This window comes from Pseudopipra pipra, unplaced genomic scaffold (assembly GCF_036250125.1).
Source record: "Pseudopipra pipra isolate bDixPip1 unplaced genomic scaffold, bDixPip1.hap1 HAP1_SCAFFOLD_174, whole genome shotgun sequence".
In the NCBI taxonomy this organism is placed as follows: domain Eukaryota; kingdom Metazoa; phylum Chordata; class Aves; order Passeriformes; family Pipridae; genus Pseudopipra; species Pseudopipra pipra.
In genome coordinates this window covers 16620-40272 of record NW_026990653.1, presented here as the reverse complement: position 1 = coordinate 40272, position 23653 = coordinate 16620, and the positions used below count along the sequence as shown (strand labels likewise).

The 23653-nt window shown below is 54.9% G+C and overlaps 1 protein-coding gene across 1 annotated transcript; it reads left to right on the top strand.

Annotated features, from left to right (window-relative positions):
• The first annotated feature begins 8729 nt into the window (after positions 1–8729).
• On the top strand, positions 8730–22248 carry LOC135408084 (polypeptide N-acetylgalactosaminyltransferase 6-like). The gene is given in 11 exon segments (XM_064643429.1): positions 8730–9347; positions 12010–12182; positions 13832–13981; positions 14566–14800; positions 16194–16281; positions 16283–16312; positions 17315–17515; positions 18108–18239; positions 19953–20054; positions 20148–20300; positions 21212–22248. Coding segments are annotated over 11 exon segments (1869 nt in total). The 5' UTR covers positions 8730–8856; the 3' UTR covers positions 21326–22248.
• The last annotated feature ends 1405 nt before the right edge of the window (positions 22249–23653 follow it).

Below are 23653 nucleotides of genomic sequence, written 5' to 3'. Positions count from 1 at the left end.
GGATGGAGGGGACACCCGGGTGGAACGGGACCCCTGAGGTGCAGTTTGGGGACTCCCGATGTGCAATTTGGGGACCCCTAAGGCGCAGTTTTGGGACCCCCAACATGTAGTTTGGGGACCCCCAGGTGCAGTTTTGGGGACCCCCCCGGGGTGCAATTTGGGGACTCCCAGGGCGCTGTTTGGGGATCCCTGAGGTGCAATTTTGGGGACTCCTGAGGAGCAGTTTTGGGGTCCCCCAAGGCGCAGTTCGGGCCCCCCCCGCTCACCCGGGCCGGGGCCCTTCCCCGGGCTCATCCCCCGCAGGATCCTCCGCTGCTCCCGGCTCAGCCCCCGCAGGATCCTCCCCTGCTCCCGGCTCAGGAGCCGCAGCCGCGTCACCTCCTCCCGCAGCTGCTGCAGCAGCTCCTCCATCGCCGCTCCTGGGGGGGAAAGGAGGGAAGGAGGGTTGGGAAGGTGATTATGGCGATAATAATGGTCATGGGAGAGAGAATAAATAAATGGGATAGGGGAAAGGAAATAAATGAAATTAAAAAAAGATAATAAATAAAAATAATAAATAAAAAAATAAGATAAATAAAATAAATAAGATTTAAAAATATAAGAAATAAAAGATAATAAATAAAAATAATAAATAAATATAAGTAAAATAAATAAAATTTTTAAAAAGGTAATAAATAAAAATAATAAATAAAAACAATAAATAAAATTTTAAAATATAATAAATAAAAATAATAACTACATAAATAAAATTAGATAAATAAAGAAAAATTTTTAAAAAATAAATAAAAATAATAAATAAATAAAATAAGATAAATAAAATAAATAAAATTTTAAAATATAAAAATATTAAATACAATCAGAAAAATAAATAAATAATTTTTTATAAATATAATAAATAAAAATAATAAATACATAAAATCAGATAAATAAAAGAAATAAATTTTTAAAAAAGATGATAAATAAAAATAATAAATAAAATAAGATAAATAAAATAAATAAAAATTTAAAAATATAATAAATAAATAAAATAAGATCAATAAAACAAATGAAAATTAAAAGATAATAAATTAAAATAATAAATAAATAAAATGAATACAATTTTTAAAATATAATAATTAAAAAATAAATAAATAAAATAAGATCAATAAAATAAACAAAATTAAAAAAAAAAAAGATAACGAACAAACCCAAAGCTCGACAAAAAAAAAATCCTCCAACCATCTGCAAAGTGGCTCAGAAAGGTCCGCGAGCTCTTAATTAACATAAATATGCAAATCAGGTCGAGCTTCCTGTCGGCTCTGGGGGTTCGCTGCTGCTGCCGAGCGCGGCAAAGCTCCGGCCCCGGCTTAAATTTGAGCTCGGCCTTAAATGAGGGCTTCGACGGAGCCCCCGGGGGGGATGAAGGGCGGAATTCCCGAGGGAAACGCGCCTGGAGCGAGGCAAAGCGCCGAGGGAACGGTAAGGGCGGGAATTCCGGCGCTTTTTGGGTTCCTCCCACCCTTAAAACCCTCAAATTAAATATTTTTCACCCCCCCGAGCAGCGACCTCCGCCTCGAATCGGAGCTTTAGGGGATCTGTTTTCCCCGAGAGTTCCGTGTGAAGATTAATATTATTAATATATCATTAATATTAATAATAATTAATCATTAATCGGGTCGCGATTCGGAGCCGCCGCTCCCAAAAAAAGCCTGGGAAGGTTTTTAGGGCTGATTTCGCGCCGTCCCCGCCGGGTTTTTGGGGACTCGACTCCTCTTCCCCCCCCCCCCCCAAAATCGGGGACACCGCGAGGGAGATTTTTTCTCGGTTAAAAGAAGCGATTCGGGAGCTGAAAAATTCCCATTTTTTCGGGGCTCCGGGAGCGACTTCGGGAAGGCGGGTTAAAAGAAGCGATTTGGGAGCTGAAAAAATTCCCATTTTCAGGGAATTTTCGCTCCTGGAGCGGCTCCGGGAGGGCGAGACCCGGCGCTGGGCTTGGGGCACCCAAAATTCCATCCCCCCCGTGACACAGACCCCAAAACGCTCTTTTTTCCCCCCAAAAAAGCGACTTACCCAGTGGCACCGCCAGAAAAAGTCGAGCGGCGGCAGAATTTTGTGGGGGGGAGGGAGGGGAGGGAATTTCCCCTTTTGGGTTTTTTTTTTTTTTTTGAGCGAAGAGCGAAACCTCCGAGGCAGGAAACGGAGCGGGGGTGGGAGAGCGAATGAGCTTTAAATTGAAATTGAAATTGAAATTTAATTTTAAATTGAAACTCGGAAAAGCCCCGCGGGGGGGGTCGGGGGAGGACGAGGGTCGGGGCCTTTCCCGGCCTCAGTTTCCCCCTCCCCGTTCTCCAGGAGCTTTAATTCGGAGCCCGGAGGAGATTTAATTGGGAGCAAAATGAGGATTTGTTTAATTTGGGGTGATGGGAGTTCCTTTAATTCAGAGCCTGATGGGGTGGTTTAATTTGGACCTGATGGGGTTTAATTTGGACCTGATGGGGTTTAATTTGGACCTGATGGGGTTTAATTCAGGCCCTGATGGGGTTTAATTTGGAGCCAATGGGGTTTAATTTTCAGCCTGATGGGATTTAATTTTGACCCTGATGGGGGTTTAATTTTGACCCTGATGAAGTTTAATTCAGAGCCTGATGGAGGTTGATTTAATCTGGACCCTGATGGGGTTTAATTTGGACCTTGATTGGGGTTGGTTTAATTCAGACCCTGATGAGGGTTTAATTTTGACCCTGATGAAGTTTAATTCAGACCCTGATGGGGGTTGGTTTAATTCAGGTCCTGATAGGGTTTAATTCAGAGCCTGATGGGATTTCTTTTAATTTGAACCCTGTTTGGTGTTTGTTTAATTCAGAGTCTAATGGGGGTTGGTTTAATTCAGAGCCTGATGGGGTTTAATTTGGACCCTGATGGGGTTTAATTTGGATCCAGATGGGGTTTAGTTTGGGCTCTGATGGGAGCTGGTTTAATTTGGACCTTGATGGGGGTTTAATTCGGACCCTGATTGGGGTTTGTTTAATTCAGGCCCTGATGGGGTTTAATTTGGACCCTGATGAAGTTTAATTTGGACCCTGATGGGGTTTAATTTTGACCCTGATGAGGTTTAATTCAGAGCCTGATGGGGGTTGGTTTAATTTGGACCCTGATGGGGTTTAATTTGGACCCTGGTGAAGTTTAATCTGGACCCTGATGAAGTTTAATTCAGACCCTGATTGGGGTTTGTTTAATTCAGGCCCTGATGGGGTTTAATTTTGACCCTGATAAGGTTTAATTCGGAGCCTAATTGGAGCTGGTTTAATTTGGACTCTGTTGGAGGGGTGTTTAACCCTGACCACCACAGCTCCAGCTCCCGGGGCCTCATCCCCTGTAATCCGGGCAATATTCCAGCCAACATCCCACCGATCCCAGTTAATCCCAGCTCAGACCTCTCCAACCCTCTGCCAAGGGCCGGAGCAAAAGGAAAATCCTCCCCTGGGGAACGAACCCGCCCCGGGCTGCTCTTCCTCATCCCCCTGCTCCTCCCAGCCTGGGGAGGCTCCCAGTGCCCCCAGGAACAGGCCCTTACTGGTCCCAGTACAGCTGGGCTCATACCCATGTGGTTCCCAGTGCCCCCAGGAACAGGCCCTTACTGGTCCCAGTATAGCTGGGGTCACATCTCTGTGACTTCCAGCACCCCCAGTAACAGGCCCTTACTGGTCCCAGTACACCTGGGCTCCTGTCCCTATGGCCTCTATAGGTGTCTGTGACTCCCAGTACCCCCAGTAACAGACCCTTACTGGTCCCAGCACACACAGGGTAACGACCTGTGACCTCTATAGTCCCTTGAGGCTCCCAGTGCCCCCAGTAACAGGTCGTTACTGGTCCCAGCACAATGAGTTCTCTAGGCCCCTGTGGCTCCCAGCAGGCCCAGGGCGGCACCAGGACCGGGCGATATTCCCTGGATGGGCGGCACTAGGACCGGGCGATATTCCCGGGACAAGCGGCACTAGGACCGGGCGATATTCCCTGGAATGGGCGGCACTAGGACCGGGCGATATTCCCTGGATGGGCAGCACTAGGACCGGGCGATATTCCCTGGAATGGGCGGCACTAGGACCGGGCGATATTCCCTGGATGGGCAGCACTAGGACCGGGCGATATTCCCTGGAATGGGCGGCACTAGGACCGGACGATATTCCCTGGAATGGGCGGCACTAGGACCGGGCGATATTCCCTGGAATGGGCGGCACTAGGACCGGGCGTTATTCCCGGGACAAGCGGCACTAGGACAGGGCGATATTCCCGGGACAGGGCGATATTCCCAGATCGGGGCGGCACTAGGACCGGGCGATATTCCCGGGATCGGTGGCACTAGGACCGGGCGATATTCCCTGGATGGGCGGCACTAGGACCCAGCGTTATTCCCGGGACAAGCGGCACTAGGACCCGGCGTTATTCCCGGATCGGAGGCCCCGCCCCGTGCACCTGTACCGGGGGAAGGAGGGGGGGGGACAGGTAGCGGAGGTGGCCCCGCCCCTCCCGGACTCACCTGAGGCCCCGCAGCCGCCCTGGAGCCGGTGAGCGGGGGAGGGGAACGGGGGTCCTGGGGCTGAGCCCCCGCCGCGGTGAGGGGGTCTGGGGGTCCCGGTGAGGAGCCCTCGCCACGGGGGGAGGGGTCTGGGGGTCTCGGTGGTCCCGGTGCGGAGACTCGTTCCGCAGTAAAGGGGTCCGGGGGTCCCGGTGTGGAGCCCTTGCCCGAGGGAAGGGGGTCCGGGGGTCTCGGTGGTTCTCGTGCCGAGCCCTCGCCGAGGGGGAAGAGGGTCCTGAGGGTCCCGGGGATCCCAGTGTGGACCCTTCTTCACGGGAAGGGGGTCTGGGGGTCCCAGTGCGGACCCCTGGCCCGGGGCAAGGGGATCTGGGGGTCCCGCTGTGGAGCCCTCGCTTCTGGGGAAAGGGGTCTGGGGGGGTCCCAGTGCGGAGTCCCTGCCCGGGGGAAGGGGTCTGGGGGTCCCCGGGGGTCTCGGTGTGGAGCCCTCGCTTCCGGGGAAGGGGGTCTGGGGGTCCCAGTGCGGAGCCCCCCTCGCCCTAAGGGAGTCGGGGGTCCCGGTTCCTATCGGGGTCCAGGGGTGGAGCCGCTCTCGCTCCGCGGGAAGTGGCTCCGGGGGTCCCGGGGGTCCCAGTGTGGACCCTTCTCCACGGGAAGGGGTTCTGCGGGTCCCGGTGTGGACCCCTGGCCGGGAGAAGGGAGTCCGGGGGGCCCGGGGGTCCCGGTGTGGAGCCCTCGCTTGCACGGAAGGGGTCTGGGGGGTCCCAGTGCAGAGCCCCCCTCGCGCTGGGGGAGTCTGGGGTCCCAGTTCCTATCGGGGTCCAGGGATGGAGCCCCCGCTTCCGGGAAAAGGGGCCTGGGGGTCCCAGTGTGGAGTCTCTGCCCGGGGGAAGGGGTCCGGGGCTCCCGGGGGTCCCGGGGTGGAGCCCCCTCCCCCATGAGGGGTCCGGGGGGGCTGCGGAGCCCCCTCGGGGTGAGGAGTGTCCGGGTGGGGGGTCCCAGTGGGAAGCTCCTCTCCGGGAAACGAGGGGGTCCCGGTGCGGAGCCACCCCCGCAGCAGGGGAGGGGTCTCTGGGGGGGTCCAGGAGAGGAACCTCCCCCAGTCCGGAAGGAAAGGGAGCCGGGGGGTCCCGGTGTGGGGGTTAAGGGGGTCTGGGGGGTCCCGGTGTGGGGGTTAAGGGGGTCTGGGGTGTCCCGGTGGGAGGGTTAAAGGAGTCTGGGGGATCCCGGTGTGAGGGTCAAGGGGGTCTGGGGGATCCCGGTGTGGGGGTTAAGGGGGTCTAGGGGGTCCCGGTGTGGGGGTTAAGGGGGTCTGGGGGGTCCCGGTGTGCAGGGAAAGGGGGTCCGCGGGATCGCGGGGGGGAGGGAGAGTCTGGGGGTCCCAGCGCGGAGCACTCGGGGGGAGGGCTGGGGCCCCGGGGGTCCCGATGAGGAGCCCCCCCTCCGTGGAAGGGGATTCGGGGGGTCCTGGGATGGAGCCCCCGGGGCAGCCCAGCGGCTCCAGGGGCTGTGGCAGCTCCAAGTAACAGATATTAATATATTAATAATAGATTATTATTATATTAATATAAAATATAATATAAATTATAATACAATAAATAATATATTCGTAATACATTAATTAATATATAATTTAATAGTGTAATATAATGTAATAAATAATATATTCATAGTGTATTAATAATATATTAATGTATATTAATAATATATTAATATAACAGTATATTACTGCATTAATATGTCAATATTGTATCAATACATCAATATATCAATATGTTATCAAGGGGGTGGGAGGAGACCCCCCCCCGACCCCCCCATCCCTGGGGGTTCCCCAAGTCCCGGAGTGGGTCCAGGACCCCTTGGATTCATCCCAAGGGCGCGGGAGCAGCAGCACCAACCCCCTCCCCCTCCCCAGCCCCTCCCGCAGGAGCCGAATCCCACCGGGAACAATCCCGGGCTGGTTTTTTTTTCCCGTTGGCTTTTCCTGCTCCCGCCGTCCTGTCTCTGCCACGTGGATCCCGCGGCCACGTCGCCCGCGCCGGTGTCGATTTACTCCCATTTTATTTATCTTCCCTTTTTTCCCCCCCTCTCCCCCCTCCGAGGATTCCTCTCTCCATTTTCCTTCCTCTTCCCACCGTTCCTCCTTCCCGCGCCGCGGGGGATTCTCCTCAAATTCCCACCAGGCCCCTCCTTTAAACCCCTTTTCTGACCCCGGAATGCTCCGCTGGGTCGTTTTGGTCTTGGTTTTACTCCTGTTTTATTTATCTTCCCTTTTTTTTTCCCTCTTCCCGAGGATTCCTCTATCGATTTTTCTTCCTCTTCCCACCGTTCCTCCTTCCCGAGCCGCGGGGGATTCTCCTCAAATTCCCACCAAGCCCCTCTTTTAAACCCCTTTTCCGAACCCCAAAGGCTCCGCTGGGTCGTTTTGGGGTCGGTTTTCCAGGGGGCGGGAACCCCGGAAACCTTGGGAACGTCCCTGGCGCCACGCGGGGTTTTCGGGATGGCATTTTTGGGATGGGATGGAGCGGCATCCCGCTGGGATTTTCCAGCGCAGGTGCACCAGGAGCTCGACGCCAAACGCGCCCCAACTCCTTCCCAAAAAAGGGTCGAAAAGCCAAATATAAATTAAAAATCCTTCCCAAAAAAGGACGGGATCGGGGTCGGAGCCCCCCGGGAGCCGCAGCTTGTTGTGCACAAACCCGAACACCTGAGCGCCGCCTCGGGCTTAATTAGCGCCGCGCTCCTAATGAGCTTCGTTAGCAACGCGGCGGGAGCACCCGGGGAGACGCGGGGGCGACGGAAACAAATGGGATTTTTTTTTCCTCCCCCAAAATCGGCGTTTTTTTCCCGCCATGCGACGAAACCGTCGGGGCTCGGGGCGGGGGGCACAATTTCGAGGCAAGAGCGGAAAATACGAAGGGATTTAGGGTTTTTTTTTCCCTTAATTCCGCTTTTCCGAGGAGCCGGCGGGTGGGGAAAGGGCCGCCCTTGGCAGCGGAGCGTGGAGCGGCCGCCGGCTTTGATCCCGCGGCGCTCAAAGGGGGAACCTTCTCCTTCTTCTCCTCCTCCTCTCAACCCGAACTTCCTCGCCCTTGAAGTTGTGGCAGGTGCCCTCCTCCGCCCCCTTTTTCCGAGAGAATAAATAGAAAAAAAAGGGGGGAAAAAGGGAGTAAAGGGAAGAGGGGGAAGGACCCGGAGGAGGAGGCGGTGAATGGATCCCGCCGTGCTCGGCCACGCTCGGGCGGCCGCGGCTTCACAAAGAGGAGCCGCGGGAGGGTTTTGGGGGTTTTTTGGGGAAGGGGGTGGTGGGAAAAGCTCGGAGCTTCCGACGGATCCCGCTGGAAATTCGGGAGCTGGCGCCGGAGCTCGCGGTGGCCGCAGAGCCGCCGGACCCGCCGCTCCCGCTCGGCCGAACCTGCGGCGGCTCCTTCCCAGGAGTTTTCCTTCTCCCGGTATTTTTTCCTTCTCCCAGGAGTTTTCCTTTTCCCCCAGGCAGGGAAAACACCCCGCGGAAAAAAAGGCTTTTTTTTTTTTTTTTTTCCCCGCGCCGCCAAAAGTATTTCGGGCAAATTTTGGGCTCCGGTTTGGGTCGGGAGCGCGAGGGGAGGCGGCGGGAGGGGAGGGGGGAGGCTGCGGCCGCCGGGTCGGTCACGGGAGAAACTTTTAGGGCCGAATCCAGGACATCTTCCACCTGTTCATTAACCCTCGCTCGTTCCTGGTGTTCGAATTTTAGGGTGGATTTAGAGGCTGGAAGGGCCGGGGGAGGGAATGAATGTCACAGGTGTCGTTTGTGCCCTTGCAGGGAGTGAAATTTGTATTCAACCATTATTAATATTACGTTGTTAATATTACTTTACTATATTGCTCTATTAATATATTAATATAATAATATATCATATATAAAATATATATTAATATAACAATCTATTAATATTGTAATGTTAATATTACTTCACCATATTGCTTTATTAATGTGTTAATATAATAATATATCATATATAACAATATATTAATATGACAATATATTAATGCATTAATATATCAATATTTTATTGTTATATGTTATCAGCCCGGTCTAGTGGAGGGTTCCCTGCCCACGGGAGGGGGGGGGCGGTTGGTCTGGATGATTTTAAGGTCCTTTCCCACCCAAACCATTACGAATAGAATATATTAATATGTTCTATAATAAATATATAATATTTAACACCCAGGGCACGCACCCAAAGCGCGTCTGACCCGCGGGTCTTTCTCCTCCCCGCAGCTTCCCGGAGCAGAGCAGCGCGCCATGAACCACCCCTGAAACCTCGCAGGAACCTCCAAAACCGCGCCAAGAACCCCCCAAAATGAGGCTTTTCCGCCGCCGCTCCGGCCCCTTGAAGGCGGCGCTGGCGGGGGCCGCCTTCCTCTTCCTCCTCTTCCTCTTCGTGCTGCCGAGGGAGCGCCGGGAGCGGGGCGCGGAGGAGCCGTGGCTGCGGATCGCGCAGGGCAAGGCGCAGGTGCTGGACCTGATGCTCGGGGCCGTGCACAACCTGCGCGACTCGATGCCCAAGCTGCAGATCGGGGCCCCGCAGCCCCCCCGGGAGCCGCCGCCCTCCGGGGGCCGCCCCTGCCCGCCCGGGGTCTACACGGCGGCCGAGCTGCGGCCCCTCCTCGAGAGACCCCCCCAGGACCCCGCCAGCCCCGGCGCCGACGGGAAGCCCTTCAAGAAGGAGCGCTGGACCCCCGAGGAGAGCAGGGAGAAGGAGCGGGGCTACGAGAAGCACTGCTTCAACGCCTTCGCCAGCGACCGCATCTCCCTGCAGAGAGCGCTGGGGCCCGACAGCCGCCCCCCGGAGTAAGGGCCGGACCCCAAAACCGCGGGGAGACGCGGATTCCCGGGAATCCGGCACTCGTTCCCTTAAATTTGGCCCCGCTGCCTTCAAATGTTACCCTTATTCCAAAAATTTGACCCTTATTCCTTAAAATTGGGTCCTTATTCCTCAAACTTGGCCACATATTCCTTTAAATTTGGCCACTTATGCCTCAAAATTTGGCCACTTATTCCCTTAAATTTGGCTCTTATTCCTTATATTTGGCCCTTATTCCATTAAATTTGGCCCTAGTTCCCTTAAATTTGACCCTGATGCCTTAAAATGTTGCCCTTATTCCTTACAATTTGGCCTTTATTCCTTAAAATTTGGCCACTTATTCCCTTAAAATTTGGCCACTTATTCCCCTAAAATTTAGCCAGTTATTCCCTAAAATTTGTCCCTTTTCCCCTTGAATTTGGCCCCTATTCCTTTAAATTTGGCTCTTATTCCTTATATTTGGCCCTTATTCCCTTAAATTTGGCCCTGATGCCTTAAAATGTTACCCTTATTCCCCAAAATTTGGCCATTTATTCCTTAAAATTTGGCCACGTATTCCTTTAAATTTGGCCGCTTATTCTTTAAAATTTGGCCCTTGTTCTCTTAAATATGACCCTGATACCTTAAAATGTTACCCTTGTTCCCTTGAATTTTACCCTTATTCCTTAAAATCTGGCCACTTATTCCTTAAAATCTTATTCCTTAAAATTTTCCTCAAAATTTTATTCCTTAAAATTTGGCCACTGATTCCTCTAAAATTTGGCCACTGATTCCCTTAAATTTGGCCCTGATGCCTTAAAATGTTACCGTTATTCCTTATATTTGGCCCTTATTCCTCGAATTTGGCCATTTATTCCCTAAAAATTTGGCCCTTATTCCTTAAAATTGGGTCCTTATTCCCAAAAGTTTGGCCATTTATTCCGTAAAATCTGGCCACTTACTCCTTAAAATTTGGCCACATATTCCCCAAAAGTTTGGCCATTTATTCCGTAAAATCTGGCCACTTACTCCTTAAAATTTGGCCACATATTCCTTAAAATTTGGCCACATATTCCTTAAAATTTGGCCATCTATTCCCTTAAAATTTGGCCACTGATTCCTTAAAATTTGGCCATCTATTCCCTTAAAATTTGGCCACTGATTCCTCTAAAATTTGGCCACTTATTCCCTTAAATTTGGCCCTGACGCCTTAAAATGTTACCGTTATTCCCTTAAATTTTACCCTTATTCCTCAAATTTGGCCACTTATTCCCTTACAATTTAGCCACTTATTCCTCTAAAATTTGGCCACTGATTCCTTAAAATTTGTCTTATTCCTTAAATTTGGCCACTTATTCCCTTACAATTCTGCCTTTTATTCCCTTACAATTTCACCATTTATTCCCTTAAAATTTGGCCACTTATTTCCTTAAATTTGGCCCTGATGCCTTAAAATGTTACCCTTATTCCTTAAAATTTGGCTCTTATTCCCCTAAAATTTGGCCACTGATTTCTTAAATTTGGTCCCTTATTCCTTAAAATTTGACCACTTATTCCTTAAAATTTGGCCGTGATGCCTTAAAATGTTACCATTATTCCTTAAAATTTGGCCACTTATTCCCGTAAAATTTGGCCATTTATTTCTTAAAATTTGGCCCTCATTCCCTTATATTTGGCCACTGATTCTTTACAATTTGGCCACTTATTCCCTTAAGTTTGGCCACTTCCTCCTCAAAATTTGGCCCTTATTCCTTAAAATTTTGGCCACTTATTCCCCTTAAATTTGACCACTTATTCCTTAAAATTTGGCTCTTATTCCTTAAAATTTAGCCACTTACTCCCTCAAATTTGGCCACTCACTTCCTCGAATTTATCCCTTTCCCCCTTGAATTTGGCCCTTATTCCTTAAAATTTAGCCACTTATTCCCTTGAATTTGGCCACTTGTTCCCTTGAATTTCTGCCCCCATTCCCCGAAATTTCAGGGGATGTAAACCCGCCTGGGGACGGGGAGTCCCTCGGCGCTGGCAGCTGAAGAACGGCGGCAGAGCCGAACCCGACCCTATTTATTAATATTTCCCCCATTGCGGCCCCTCGGGGTCGGTTTGAGGGCCCCGCGCTCTTTGTGCCTCCGGTACCTGCTCGGGGGCTCCAGGATCCCCCCCCTCCCCCTCCCCTCTCCCTCTTTTATTCCCGCCGGCTCCAGAAATCCCACTTTTTCTTTTCTCAGCCGAGTGGAACAACCCCGGACCCCGCTGGGTGTGCGGGGACAGACATGGGGGGAGGAGGGAAACGGGAAATCCAGGGATTTCCTCCTGCCGGATTAACCACGGGGCCCCCCCCGACCTGCCTGCGCCGGGGGGGCGGGAATTCGGGCTGGGAAAAGCCTGGAATGGGAGGGAGAACAGGAGCCCCCTCCCCGTTCGATCGATTATCTGCGATCGGCGGGGACAAAGGGGGGGTCGGGAACGGGAATCAAAGCCGGGATGAACCGGGGGGGGGCGGGAATGGGAGTCAAAGCCGGGATGAGCCGGGGGGGCCGGGAATGGGAATCAAAGCCGGGATGAACCGGGGGGGCCGGAGCCGCCGTCCCGCTGCGGGCTCTGGGGGTCAGAGGGGTCGTTCCCGTCGCTCCCCCCGCCACCAAACCCCCCCGTCGCGTGTCCCCAAAGGTGCATCGACCAGAAGTTCAAGCGCTGCCCGCCCCTGCCCAGCACCAGCGTGGTGATCGTGTTCCACAACGAGGCCTGGTCCACCCTGCTCCGCACCGTCTACAGCGTCCTGCACTCGGCCCCCGCCAGCCTGCTCAGGGAGGTCATCCTCGTGGATGACGCCAGCACCGACGGTGGGGACACCCAGGGACGCGGGGGGACACGGGGGGGACACGGGGACAGAGGGGTGTGGGGACCTGCTGTGCACTGTGTCCAGTGTCCTGCACTCGGCCCCGCCAGCCTGCTCGGGGAGGTCATCCTCGGGGATGACGCCAGCACCGACGGTGGGGACACGGGGGACACGGGGGGACACGGGGACAGAGGGGGGTGGGAGCTGGGGTGGGATGTAGGATCCAGAGGAATGTGGGGACCAGGGGGATGTGGGAGCTGTGGTGGGATGTGGGAAGAGAGAGGTGTGGGGACAGAGGGATGAGAGAGCTGTGGTGGGATGCGGGATCCAGAGGGATGTGGGGACCAGGGGGATGTGGGAGCTGGAGTGGGATGAAGGAGCTGTAGTGGGATATAGGGGCAGAGGGATGTGGGGACAGAGGGATGAGGGAGCTGTGGTGGGATATGGGAGCCACGATGGGATGCAGGATCCAGAGGAATGTGGGGACCAGGGGGATGTGGGAGCTGTGGTGGGATGTGAGGAGAGAGGGATGAGGGAGCCGTGGTCGGATTCAGGGGCCAGAGGGAGGAACAGGAGCCCCGGCAGGGTGTGGGATCGGGGGGATGTGGGATCAGAGGGATGCGGAGGATGGCCGGTGTCCATTCCCGGGAGCGATGGCTCCGATCCACCGGGAGAAGCGGCTCGTGCCGATCCCGGGGCAGCCCCGGGATGTTCCAGCGGCTCCTCCCGCTGCGTCACATCCCCGGGGATTTTCCCTTCTCCAACAAACACCAATCCCGACCCGGCCCTGGGCACAAACCGGGCGCTGCTCCCGCGTCCCGCGAACACCTCGGTCACGGCGAACCCCGGGAGCCGCGCCCGGGGCCGAGTAATTAATCACGTTAACCGCGCCCGGAGCTGATTAATTAACCACGTTAACCGCGCCCGGAGCTGATTAATTAACCACGTTAACCGCGCCCGGGGCTAATCAATTAACCACGTTAACCGCGCCCAGGGCTGATTAACTAACCACGTTAACCGCGCCCGGGGCTAATTAATTAACCACGTTAACCGCGCCCAGGGCTGATTAACTAACCACGTTAACCGCGCCCGGGACTAATTAATTAACCGCGCCCGGGGCTGAGTAATTAACCACGTTAACCGCGCCCAGGGCTGATTAACTAACCACGTTAACCGCGCCCGGGGCTGATTAATTAACCACGTTAACCGCGCCTGGGGCTAATTAATTAACCACGTTAACCGCGCCTGGGGCTAATTAATTAACCACGTTAACCGCGCCCGGGGCTGATTAACCGGCAGGTTCAGGGGCGGGGCGCTGGAGGAGCGGACTCTGCCCTGGGATGAGCTGGGGGCAGTGGGATGGGAGGGGATGGGGTGGGATGGGAGCAGCAGGATGGAAATGGGATGGGATAGAAGGAGGGCAGTGGGATGGGATGGGGTGGGATGGGAGCAGCAGTTCCCAGGATGGGAGGGGAGGGGAGGGGGGCAGCAGGATGGGATGGGAGGGGAAGGGAAGGCTGAGGGGGGGCATCAGCGTGTGAGGGCACGGGATGGGAGCACCAAGGCGGGCTCGTGGGACGCAGGAACCGCCTCCTGCCCATCCCGACGGCTCCGGCTCCTGTCTCCCCGTCCCCCCGCCCACAAATCCCGCAGAGTACCTGAAGGAGGAGCTGGATCGCTACGTGGAGCAGCTGCAGATCGTGCGCGTGGTGCGGCAGCGGGAGCGCAAGGGGCTCATCACGGCGCGGCTCTTGGGGGCCAGCGTGGCCAGCGGGGACGTGCTCACCTTCCTGGACGCCCACTGTGAGTGCCCGCCCGCCCGGGGGTCCCCAGAGACCTCCCCCCTTTTTGACTCTTTCCCCCTTCCTCCTCTTACCCCCCTTTTCCTCTTCCCTTTTTTCCTCTTCCCCCCTTTTTTCCTCTTCCCCCCTTTTTTCCTCTTTCCTTTTCCTCTTCCCCCCTTTCTCCCTCTTCTCCCCTTTTTTCCCTCTTCCCCCCTTTTTCCTCTTCCCCCCTTTTTCCTCTTCCCCCCTTTTTCCTCTTCCCCCCTTTTTCCTCTTCCCCCCTTTTTCCTCTTCCCCCCTTTTTCCTCTTCCCCCCTTTTTCCTCTTCCCCCCTTTTTCCTCTTCCCCCCTTTTTCCCTCTTCCCTCCCTTCTTCCTCTTTATTTCCTTCCTCCTCTTTATTTCTCCCCTTCATCTTTCCCCCTATTTCCCTCTTCCCCCTTTTTCCTCTTCCCTCCCTTCCTTCTCTTTATTCCCTCCCTTTCCCCTTTATTTCTCCCCCTCATCTTCCCCCCCTTTTTCTCCTCCCCTCCTTTTCCCTCTCCCCCCCTTTCCCTCTCCCCTTATTTCCCCTCTCCCCCGTTTTTCCCCCGGCCGTTCCCAGGCGAGTGTTTCCACGGCTGGCTGGAGCCGCTGCTGTCCCGCATCGCGCACGAGCCGCGGGCCGTGGTGAGCCCCGACATCGCCACCATCGACCTGCACACCTTCGAGTTCTCCAAGCCCGCGCCCGGCGGGAAGCAGCACAGCCGCGGCAACTTCGACTGGAGCCTCACCTTCGGCTGGGAGCTGCTCCCGGCCCGCGAGCGGCAGCGCAGGAAGGACGAGACCTTCCCCATCAGGTGAGAGCTCCCGGTCCTCCCGGGTCTGCTCCTTCTCCCAAAAAATCGGGGGGTTGGTGCCTCTGGGGGAGCGATTCTGCCCCTTTTCCCAAAAAATCGGGGGTTTTGGTGCCTCTGGGGGAGCGATTCTGCCCCTTTTCCCAAAAAATCGGGGGGTTGGTGCCTCTGGGGAGCGATTCTGCCCCTTTTCCCAAAAAATCGGGGGTTTTGGTGCCTCTGGGGGAGCGATTCTGCCCCTTTTCCCAAAAAATCGGGGCTTTGATGCCTCTGGGGGAGCGATTCTGCCCCTTTTCCCCCCAAAATTGAGGGTTTTGGAGCTTCTGCGTGAGGAATTCTGCCCCTTTTCCCGACAAATCGGTGGTTTTGGTGCCTCTGGGTGAGCAACTCCGCCCCTTTTCCCAACAAATCGATGTTTTTCTCGCTTTTGGTGCCTCTGGGGGAGCGATTCCGCCCCTTCCCAGTGGAGTTTTCCCCCTGGGAGAAGGACGAGACCTTCCCCATCAAGTGAGATCAGCGCGGGGGAGGGTCCCGACCCGCTTGATTTTGCTCCTTTTCCAAAAAATTGGGGGTTTTGGTGCCTCTGCGCGAGGAATTCTGCCCCTTTTCCCCCCAAAATTGGGGGTTTTGGTGCCTCTGGGGGAGCGATTCCGCCCCTTCCCAGTGGAGTTTCCCCCTTGAGACAGCGGTGACCGGTGATCCAGTGAGATCGGGGAGGGGGGTGGGGTGTCGTGATCCGCTCGGTTCTGCTGCTTTTCCAAAAAATTCGTGGGTTTGGTGCCTCTGGGTGAGGAATTCTGCCCCTTTTCTCGACAAATCGGGGTTTTCTTCTCAGTTTTGGTGCCTCTGCTTGAGCAACTCTGCCCCTTTTCCCAACAAATCCGTGTTTTCCTTGGTTTTGGTGCCTCTGGGGGAGTGATTTTGCCCCTTTTCCTAACAAATCGGGGTTTTCGTCCGTTTTGGTGCCTCTGGAGGAGCAATTCTGCCCCTTTTTCCAATAAATCTTTTTTTTTTCCTCGGTTTTGGTGCCTCTGGGTGAGCGATTCTGCCTCTTTTCCCAACAAATCAGTGTTTTTGGTGCCTCTGGGTGAGCGATTCTGCCCCTTCCCAGTGGATTTTCCCCTTGGATAAGGATGAGACCTTCCCCATCGAGCAATCCCAGCACGGGGGGATTCCTGATCCAGTTGGTTCTGCTCCTTTTCCCAACAAATCGGTGGTTTTGGTGCCTCTGGATGAGCGATTCTTCCCCTTTTCCCAACAAATCGGGGTTTTCCTCAATTTTGGTGCCTCTGTGTGAGCGATTCCGCCCCTTCCCAGCGGAGTTTTCCCCTGGGACATCCCAAAACTCGGATTGCCACCTCTTTGTTTGCATTTTACCCCTCCTTTGCCCCCGCAGGTCTCCCACCTTCGCCGGGGGCCTCTTCGCCATCTCCAGGTCCTACTTCGAGCACCTCGGCGCCTACGACGACCAGATGGAGATCTGGGGGGGGGGAGAACGTCGAAATGTCCTTCAGGGTGAGGTTCAGGTGTGAGAAAAAAAAATCTTTTAAATTTAAATTCGATTCCGTTTCAATTGTAATTTTAAATTTTTTAAATCCCTCGTAAACTCGGGGGATGAAGAGACGAGGGAAGGATTTACTCGACGCGTCGGGACTTTTCTCCCACCGAGTTTCCGGGGGAAAAGACCCCTCGGGTTTAAATTTCCTGCTTTTTGTAGATTTACAAAATCCTGCCTTTTTCAGATAAGCTCAATATATTCATTTTCTGCCCAGAAAGGTTTCTTTTCTCTGTAAAAGGGGCTTTCCCTTCTTTGGTCATCATCCTCTGCCAAACGTGATGGATCTTCCTTTGTTCTTTCAGCCCAAAGAGAGAAAAGAAGCCCCAAATTCTCACATGGCCCCGAAAGATTTTAATTTTTATGAATTTTTATGTTTCCCTTATCTGGCTGAAAAAAAGACCCTGGAATATCGGGATATGGAGACTTCCCTAATTTAGGCCCAGACTAAACCACTCCATTCTGACAGATCTGGCAGCAAATAATGGGATGGAATATCAGGATATGGAGACTTCCCTGGTTTAGGCCTAAGACTAAACTATTCCCACAGGTGTGGCAGTAAATAACAGGCTGGAATATTCAGGATATGGAGTCTTTCCTAATTTAGGCCCAGACTAAACCACGATGTTCCTGCAGGTGTGGCAGTGAATAACGGGCTGGAATATCGGGATGTGGAGACTTCCCTGGTTTAGGCCCAGACTAATCCCCTCCATCCCTGCAGGTCTGACAGTAAATAACAGGATGGAATATTGGCATATGGACACTTCCCTGCTTTAGGCCTAAGACTAAACCCTCCCAACAGGTCTGGCAGTAAATAACAGGCTGGAATACTGGGATGTGGACACTTCCCTACTTTAGGCCTAAGACTGAACCCTCCCGCAGGTGTGGCAGTAAATAATGGGATGGAATATGGAGATTTGGACACTTCCCTACCTTAGGCCTAAGTCTAACCCCTCCCGCAGGTGTGGCAGTGCGGGGGGCAGGTGGAGATCATCCCCTGCTCCGTGGTGGGCCACGTGTTCCGCTCCAAGAGCCCGCACACCTTCCCCAAGGGCACGCAGGTGATCTCCAGAAACCAGGTGCGCCTGGCCGAGGTCTGGATGGACGACTACAAGGAGATCTTCTACAGGAGGAACCAGCAGGCGGCCCAGATGGCCCGGGAGGTAAACTGGGCAGACTGGGAGGGCAGCACTGGTTCTGCTGGTGTGGGGTGTGGGGTGGTCCTGCTGCGGGAGCTTCGCCCGAGCAGGGGGAGGAAGGGAACCTCCATGTGCGGAATTAGCCAAAAAAGCTATTTTTGGTTATTTTCTCTATTAGATCGGGATGTTTTCTAGTAGAAAAATGTCAATTTTTATATATATATATATATATATAAAAATGGGGGGTTTTAAAACACCAAAAACTTGCCAAAATATCTCCAAGCTGAGGCCAGAGCCTGAGGGGACCTGCCAGGTGACCCCCCCACCGGTCTGGGATGACCCCCAGCTCTGAGAAGGGGTTTTTGGGGGATTTTCAGAGGTCAGTTTAATTTTCCCATGTGGCTTTGTCACTAAAATATCATTTTTCTATAAAAACGGGTTTTTTTTTACAACATCAAAATCCCTCCAAGCTCTTGGGGAGCAGCTGGAGCTGAGGGGACCTGCCGGGTCTGGGGTGACCCCCAGCTCCGAGAAGGGGTTTTTGGGTTGTTTTTTTTTTTTCCCTTGCCTTTTTCGGAGGTTCAGTTTCGTTTTCTCCACGTGGCTTCGTCGATAGAAGTCGTTTGGTGACATTACAGAGCGGCGGCGGCTGCGGGAGCGGCTCCACTGCCGGAACTTCACGTGGTACCTGCAGAACGTTTACCCCGAGATGTTCGTCCCCGACCTCACCCCGACCTTCTACGGGGCGGTGAGTGCGGGCAGCGGGCCGACAATTCCCGCTGGGAACAACCGAGCGTGAAAATCCCCCGGCCTTGGGTTGAGGGGGTTGCTTTAGGTGCTGCCGCGTCTGTTGCCTGTCCCCGTGTCTGTCCCCGTGTCTGTCCCCGAATCCGTCCCCGGCTGGCGGGGCGGGTTTTTGGGCTGCGGCCCCGCTGGAATCCGGCAGAGCCGGTTTGGGAAGGGGGGGGGAGATCCAGGGTGGGGAACCCGCGAGGACGCGGCTTTTTGGGGCAGAGTGGGGACAAAGAGCTGCAAAGTTCCCCTCGCGAGAACCGAACGCCGACCCGGAACGGGATGGGCTTGGAAAACTCGGCTGGGGACGGGACACGGAGCTCCGGATGCATTCCAAAGGAATCTGGGGACAGGCAGGACACGGAGCTCCGGCTCCATCCCAGAGGAATTGGGGACAGGCAGGATACGGAGCTCCAGCTCCATTCCAAAGGAATCTGGGGACAGGCAGGATACGGAGCTCCAGCTCCATCCCTGAGGAACTGGGAACAGGTAGGATGTGGAGCTCCAGCTCCATTCCTAAGGAATCTGGGAACAGGTAGGATTTGCAGCTCCAATCCCACCCCTGAGGAACTGGGAACAGGCAGGATTTGCAGCTCCAATCCCATCCCTGAGGACGGAGCTGCCCAAAAAGCCCCTTTTCCCCGAGCCGGGTGTTGGGTCCCGGGGCTGCCCCTCCCCAGCCGGGTCCGTGCGACGGGAGGGGACAGCAGGTGACAGGGAGGGGACAGCAGGTGACAGAGGTGACAGAGGTGACAGCAGGTGACAGGGAGGTGACAGGGAGGTGACAGCCAGGCTGGCGCCGGGTCCGGGCTCCCGTCCGGCTTTTAATTCACCTTTTATTTCCTGGATCCTCGGCCCGGACGGTTTCTCCTTTGCCTCGGGGGTTGGCCCGGGCGTTCCCCGTGTCCTGGAAAGGTCCCGGTCCTGGACCCGGACGCGGCGCTCCCGGCCCGTGTTTGCAGAGCGATCACCGGAGCCCTGCGCGGCCCAGAGCCGGGGCGGGGCCTGTCCCGCCCCTCTGAGACTCTTTTTCCCTCCCTTTCTCCTGTTTTCCCCCTCCCTTTCCTCCTTTCACTCCCCTTTTCCTCCCTTCTTCCTCTATATTCCCCCTTTCCTCTTTATTTCCCTCCCTTGTCTCCCCCCCTTTTTTCTCTCCCCCCCTTTTTTCTCTCCCCCCCTTTTTTCTCTCCCCCCCTTTTTTCTCTCCCCCCCTTTTTTCTCTCCCCCCCTTTTTTCTCTCCCCCCCTTTTTTCTCTCCCCCCCTTTTTTCTCTCCCCCCCTTTTTTCTCTCCCCCCCTTTTTTCTCTCCCCCCCTTTTTTTCTCTTCCTCCCTTTTCCCTCTTCCCTCCCTTTTTCTCCTTCTCCTTTCCTTTTTTCCCTCTTCCTCCCCTTTTTTCCTGTTTCCACCTTTTTTCCTCTTTCCCTCTTTTTTCCTCTTTCCCTCTTTTTTCCTCTTCCTCCCCCTTTTTCCTCTTCCCTCTGTTCCTCCTCTTTATTCCCTCCCTTTCTCCTCTTTATTTCTCCCCCTCATCTTCCCCCCTTTTTCCTCTTCCCCTCCTTTTTTCCTCTTTCCCCCTTCCTCCTCTTCCCCCCTTTTCCTGCTCTTCTCCCCCGTCCTTCCTTTTCCCCTCCCTTCCTCCTCCTCTTTTCCCCCCTCCCCGCCCTGCAGATAAAAAACGAGGGCACCAAGAGCTGCCTGGACGTCGGGGAGAACAACCACGGGGGGAAACCGCTCATCATGTACCCCTGCCACGGGCTGGGGGGCAACCAGGTGGGCGCCCCCGACCCCCCATTTCCCCTCCTGTCCCCCCGGGGGTGAGCTTCGGGGGGCTCGGCCCGACGTGTCCCCGCCCTGTCCCCGCAGTATTTCGAGTACACGAGCCAGCGGGAGCTGCGGCACAACATCGGCCGGGAGCTGTGCCTGCGGGCGGGGCCGGGCCCGGCCGAGCTGGGCGAGTGCCAGTTCCGGGGGAAGCCCGGCCGGGTGCCCGCCAACGAGGAGTGGGAGCTGGGACAGGTGAGGGGGGCACCGCTCCGGCCCGGGAATTCCCTTCGGGCACACCCCATTGACCCCCCTGGTCACACCCCCACTGACCCCTCTCCTGGTCACACCCCTATTCACCCCCCGGTCACACCCCCATTGACCCCCCTGGTCACACCCCCACTGACCCCTCCCCTGGTCACACCCCCATTCACCCCCCTGGTCACACCCCCACTGACCCCTCCCCTGGTCACACCCCCATTGACCCCTCTCCCGGTCACACCCCCATTGACCCCCCTGGTCACACCCCCATTGACCCCCCTGGTCACACCCTCATTGACCCCTCCCCTGGTCACACCCTCATTGACCCCTCCCCTGGTCACACCCCCATTGACCCCTCCCCTGGTCACACCCCCATTGACCCCCCTGATCACACCCCCATTCACCCTCTGACCACGCCCCCTTTCACCCCTCCGGTCACACTCCTTTCATCCCACCTGGATCAGGAACTGGCTGGAGGGCCAGGCCCGGAGAGTGGTGGGGATGGAGCTGCATCCAGCTGGGATCACCAGAGTGTCCCCAGGGGGATGGAGCTGCATCCCACTGGGATTCAGTCACCAAGGGGGTCCCCAGGGGTCAGTGCTGGGCCCAGTCCTGTTCAACATCTTTATTGATGATTAAGATGAGGGGATCGAGTCCCACCATCAGCAAATGTGCAGCTGACACCAAGCGGTGGGGTTGGACCAAGGTTTGGGCTGGATGATCTCAGAGGTCCCTCCCAACCCAGCTGATCCCATGATTCTGTGATTCTCTAATTCTCTAATTCTCTAATTCTCTGATTCTCTGATTCTGTGATTCTCTAATTCTCTAATTCTCTGATTCTCTGATTCTCTGGTTCTTTAATTCTCTGATTCTCTGACTAATTGCTCCGCTTGGTTTCCCGGCAGAACCGGCTCATCAAGAACTTGGCCTCGGGTTCGTGTCTGACGGCGCGGGGGCCTCACCCGGCGCTCGTTCCCTGCGACCTCACCGACCCCCACCAGCTCTGGGCCTTCACCTAACGGGGGCTGAACCCCCCGGCCACGCTCAGGAAAACCAGAACCCACAGAAAACCAACCCAAAACCTTCCTTGGTTGCTTTAATTTAAGAAGCAAAAGCCTTAAAACTGCTGCGTTTCGCTGTGGCCTTGGACTGACTCCTGTGCCTTCGGAGTGGGGAATTCCGGGAGCCCAGCTGGGCCCGGGGGGCTCCCCCAGCACCCCCCAAATGTGGCACTTGTGGAGACCCCCGTGATGCTTCTCAGGACCTGCTGCTCGTCCTCCCCCTCCCCGCTCCGGCCGGAGACTCCTGAGCTCATCCCGGGCATTAAAAAGGTGGATTCCCTTCCCAGAGGGGGAATCCAGGTGGAAAAGCGGGAAAGGCGGGTGGTGACCACGGGAGGAGGTGACCACGGAGGAGGTGACCAGATGGGCAAGGGGAGGAATTGGGATCTGTGCCTTGGATAAGGAGGGAGGGGATTTTTAGGAAGGTCGTGGGGAGATCGTGTTCCCGGGGAAATCCCGAGTTTTCCTTGGAGACCGGAGCAGAACTGCACCAGGTGCTTTGGGATTCCTGGAGTTTTGTTTCCCTGGGGGCACACGACGATCCCCGTGATCCCAAAGGCTGCTTCCCAGCGTTTTCCAGGGGCATTTTTGGGGTTTATAATTGTTGTTGTTGTTGCAAAGTGACGATTCCCGGGGGCGATTCCCACTCGGGCTGATCCGGAGTAGGATTTTCCCTGGATGGCACCACGGCATCCAGATCTCCTCAGGTCACCTCTAAGTCCTGGTTTGTTGGATTTTTTTTGTCAAGCCCAACTCCTGTCGCTGCCACTTCTGTCGCCATTCCATTTATCCTCCAGGAAAATCCTCCTGGAAGGGACTTAAAGGGGCAGAACCTGCCTTGGACACGGGACCTCAAATAAAGAGATGATTTATTTTCCACAGACCCCGTCTCCGGCTCTTCCCAGCTCCCCTCGCTCCTCCCATTCCAATTCCCTCCCTCTCCTTGCCCTGAAAACTCCCTTTTGCAGCCAAAATGTGACTTCAATCCCTTCGTGTCTCATTTGGGGATTCATTTGGGTCGGGGTGTCCCTGGGTGGGGTGGAGCTTTGGCTGCTGAAATCCCCAAATCCCGATGCCCAAGAGTGTTGTCCAAGTACTCCCTGACCTCCGGGATCATGGAATTATGGATCATCCTGAGCTGGAAGGGACCCACAAGGATCATCAAGGTCAACTCTTGGCCCTGCACAGGACAACCCCGGAAATCCCCCCAATCCCATCTGAGGGCATTATCCAAACCCTCCCTGACCTCTGGAATCGTGGAATATCCGGGGTTGGAAGGGACCCACAAGGGTCATTGAGGCAACTCTTGGTTCTGCAAAGGAAAAATCCAACCCCTGCCCCAAAATTCCAGTGTCCCAGAGTGTTATCCAAGCACTCCTTCACCTCCAGAATCAGGGAATCTTGGAATATCCAGAACTGGGAGGGATCCACAAGGATCATCAAGGCAACTCTTGGTTCTGCAAAAGGAAAATCCAACCAAATCCCCAAATCCCGAGAGCGTTGTCCGAGCACTCCTGAGCCTCCAGAATCCCAGGATCCTGGAAAATCCAGACACAAGAGGATTATTGAGGTCACCTCTTGGTTCTGCAAAGGACAAACCCCAACCCCCCAAAATCCCACTGTCCAAGAGTGGTGTCCAAGTGCTCCCTGACCTCCGGAATCCCGGGATCGTGGAATGGCCGGAGCTGGAGAGAACCCACGAGTGTCACAGAATTGTGGGACGTGTGGAGTTGGGGGGGACTCACCAGGAACGTTCTGTCCAGCTCCTGGCCCTGCACAGAACAGCCCCAAACCCCCCAAAATACCCCAATCCCAATGGATCTGGGTGGTCCAGGTGCTCCCTGACCTCCGGGATCATGGAATCCTGGGATATCTGAGTTGGGAGGGATCCACAGGGATCAGAGAATCTTGGAACGTCCACTGTTGGAGGGGACCCACAAAGATTCTTTGTGGTCCCAGCACAGCCCCAAAACCATCATTAATGCCCCAATCCCACCTTTTTGGCCCCAAAATGGGGTCACAGCCCTTCGTGTCCCCTCTGGGGGGTTCCCTCGGGTCGGGCTGTCCCCGGGTGGGACCCTTTGCTTCCGTCCCTCCCCTCCCTCGGGGCCGATCAAACAAACCCCGAGTGTGGGGAGATTGTGTTCCCGGCAAACCTCGTGTTTTCCTTGGAGATAAGGGCAGAACTGCTCCAGGTGCTTTGGAATTCCTGCAGGTTTGGTTCCCTGGGCACACAACGGTCCCCTGTGACCCCGAGGGCTGTTTGCCAGCGCCGGCACCTCGAGG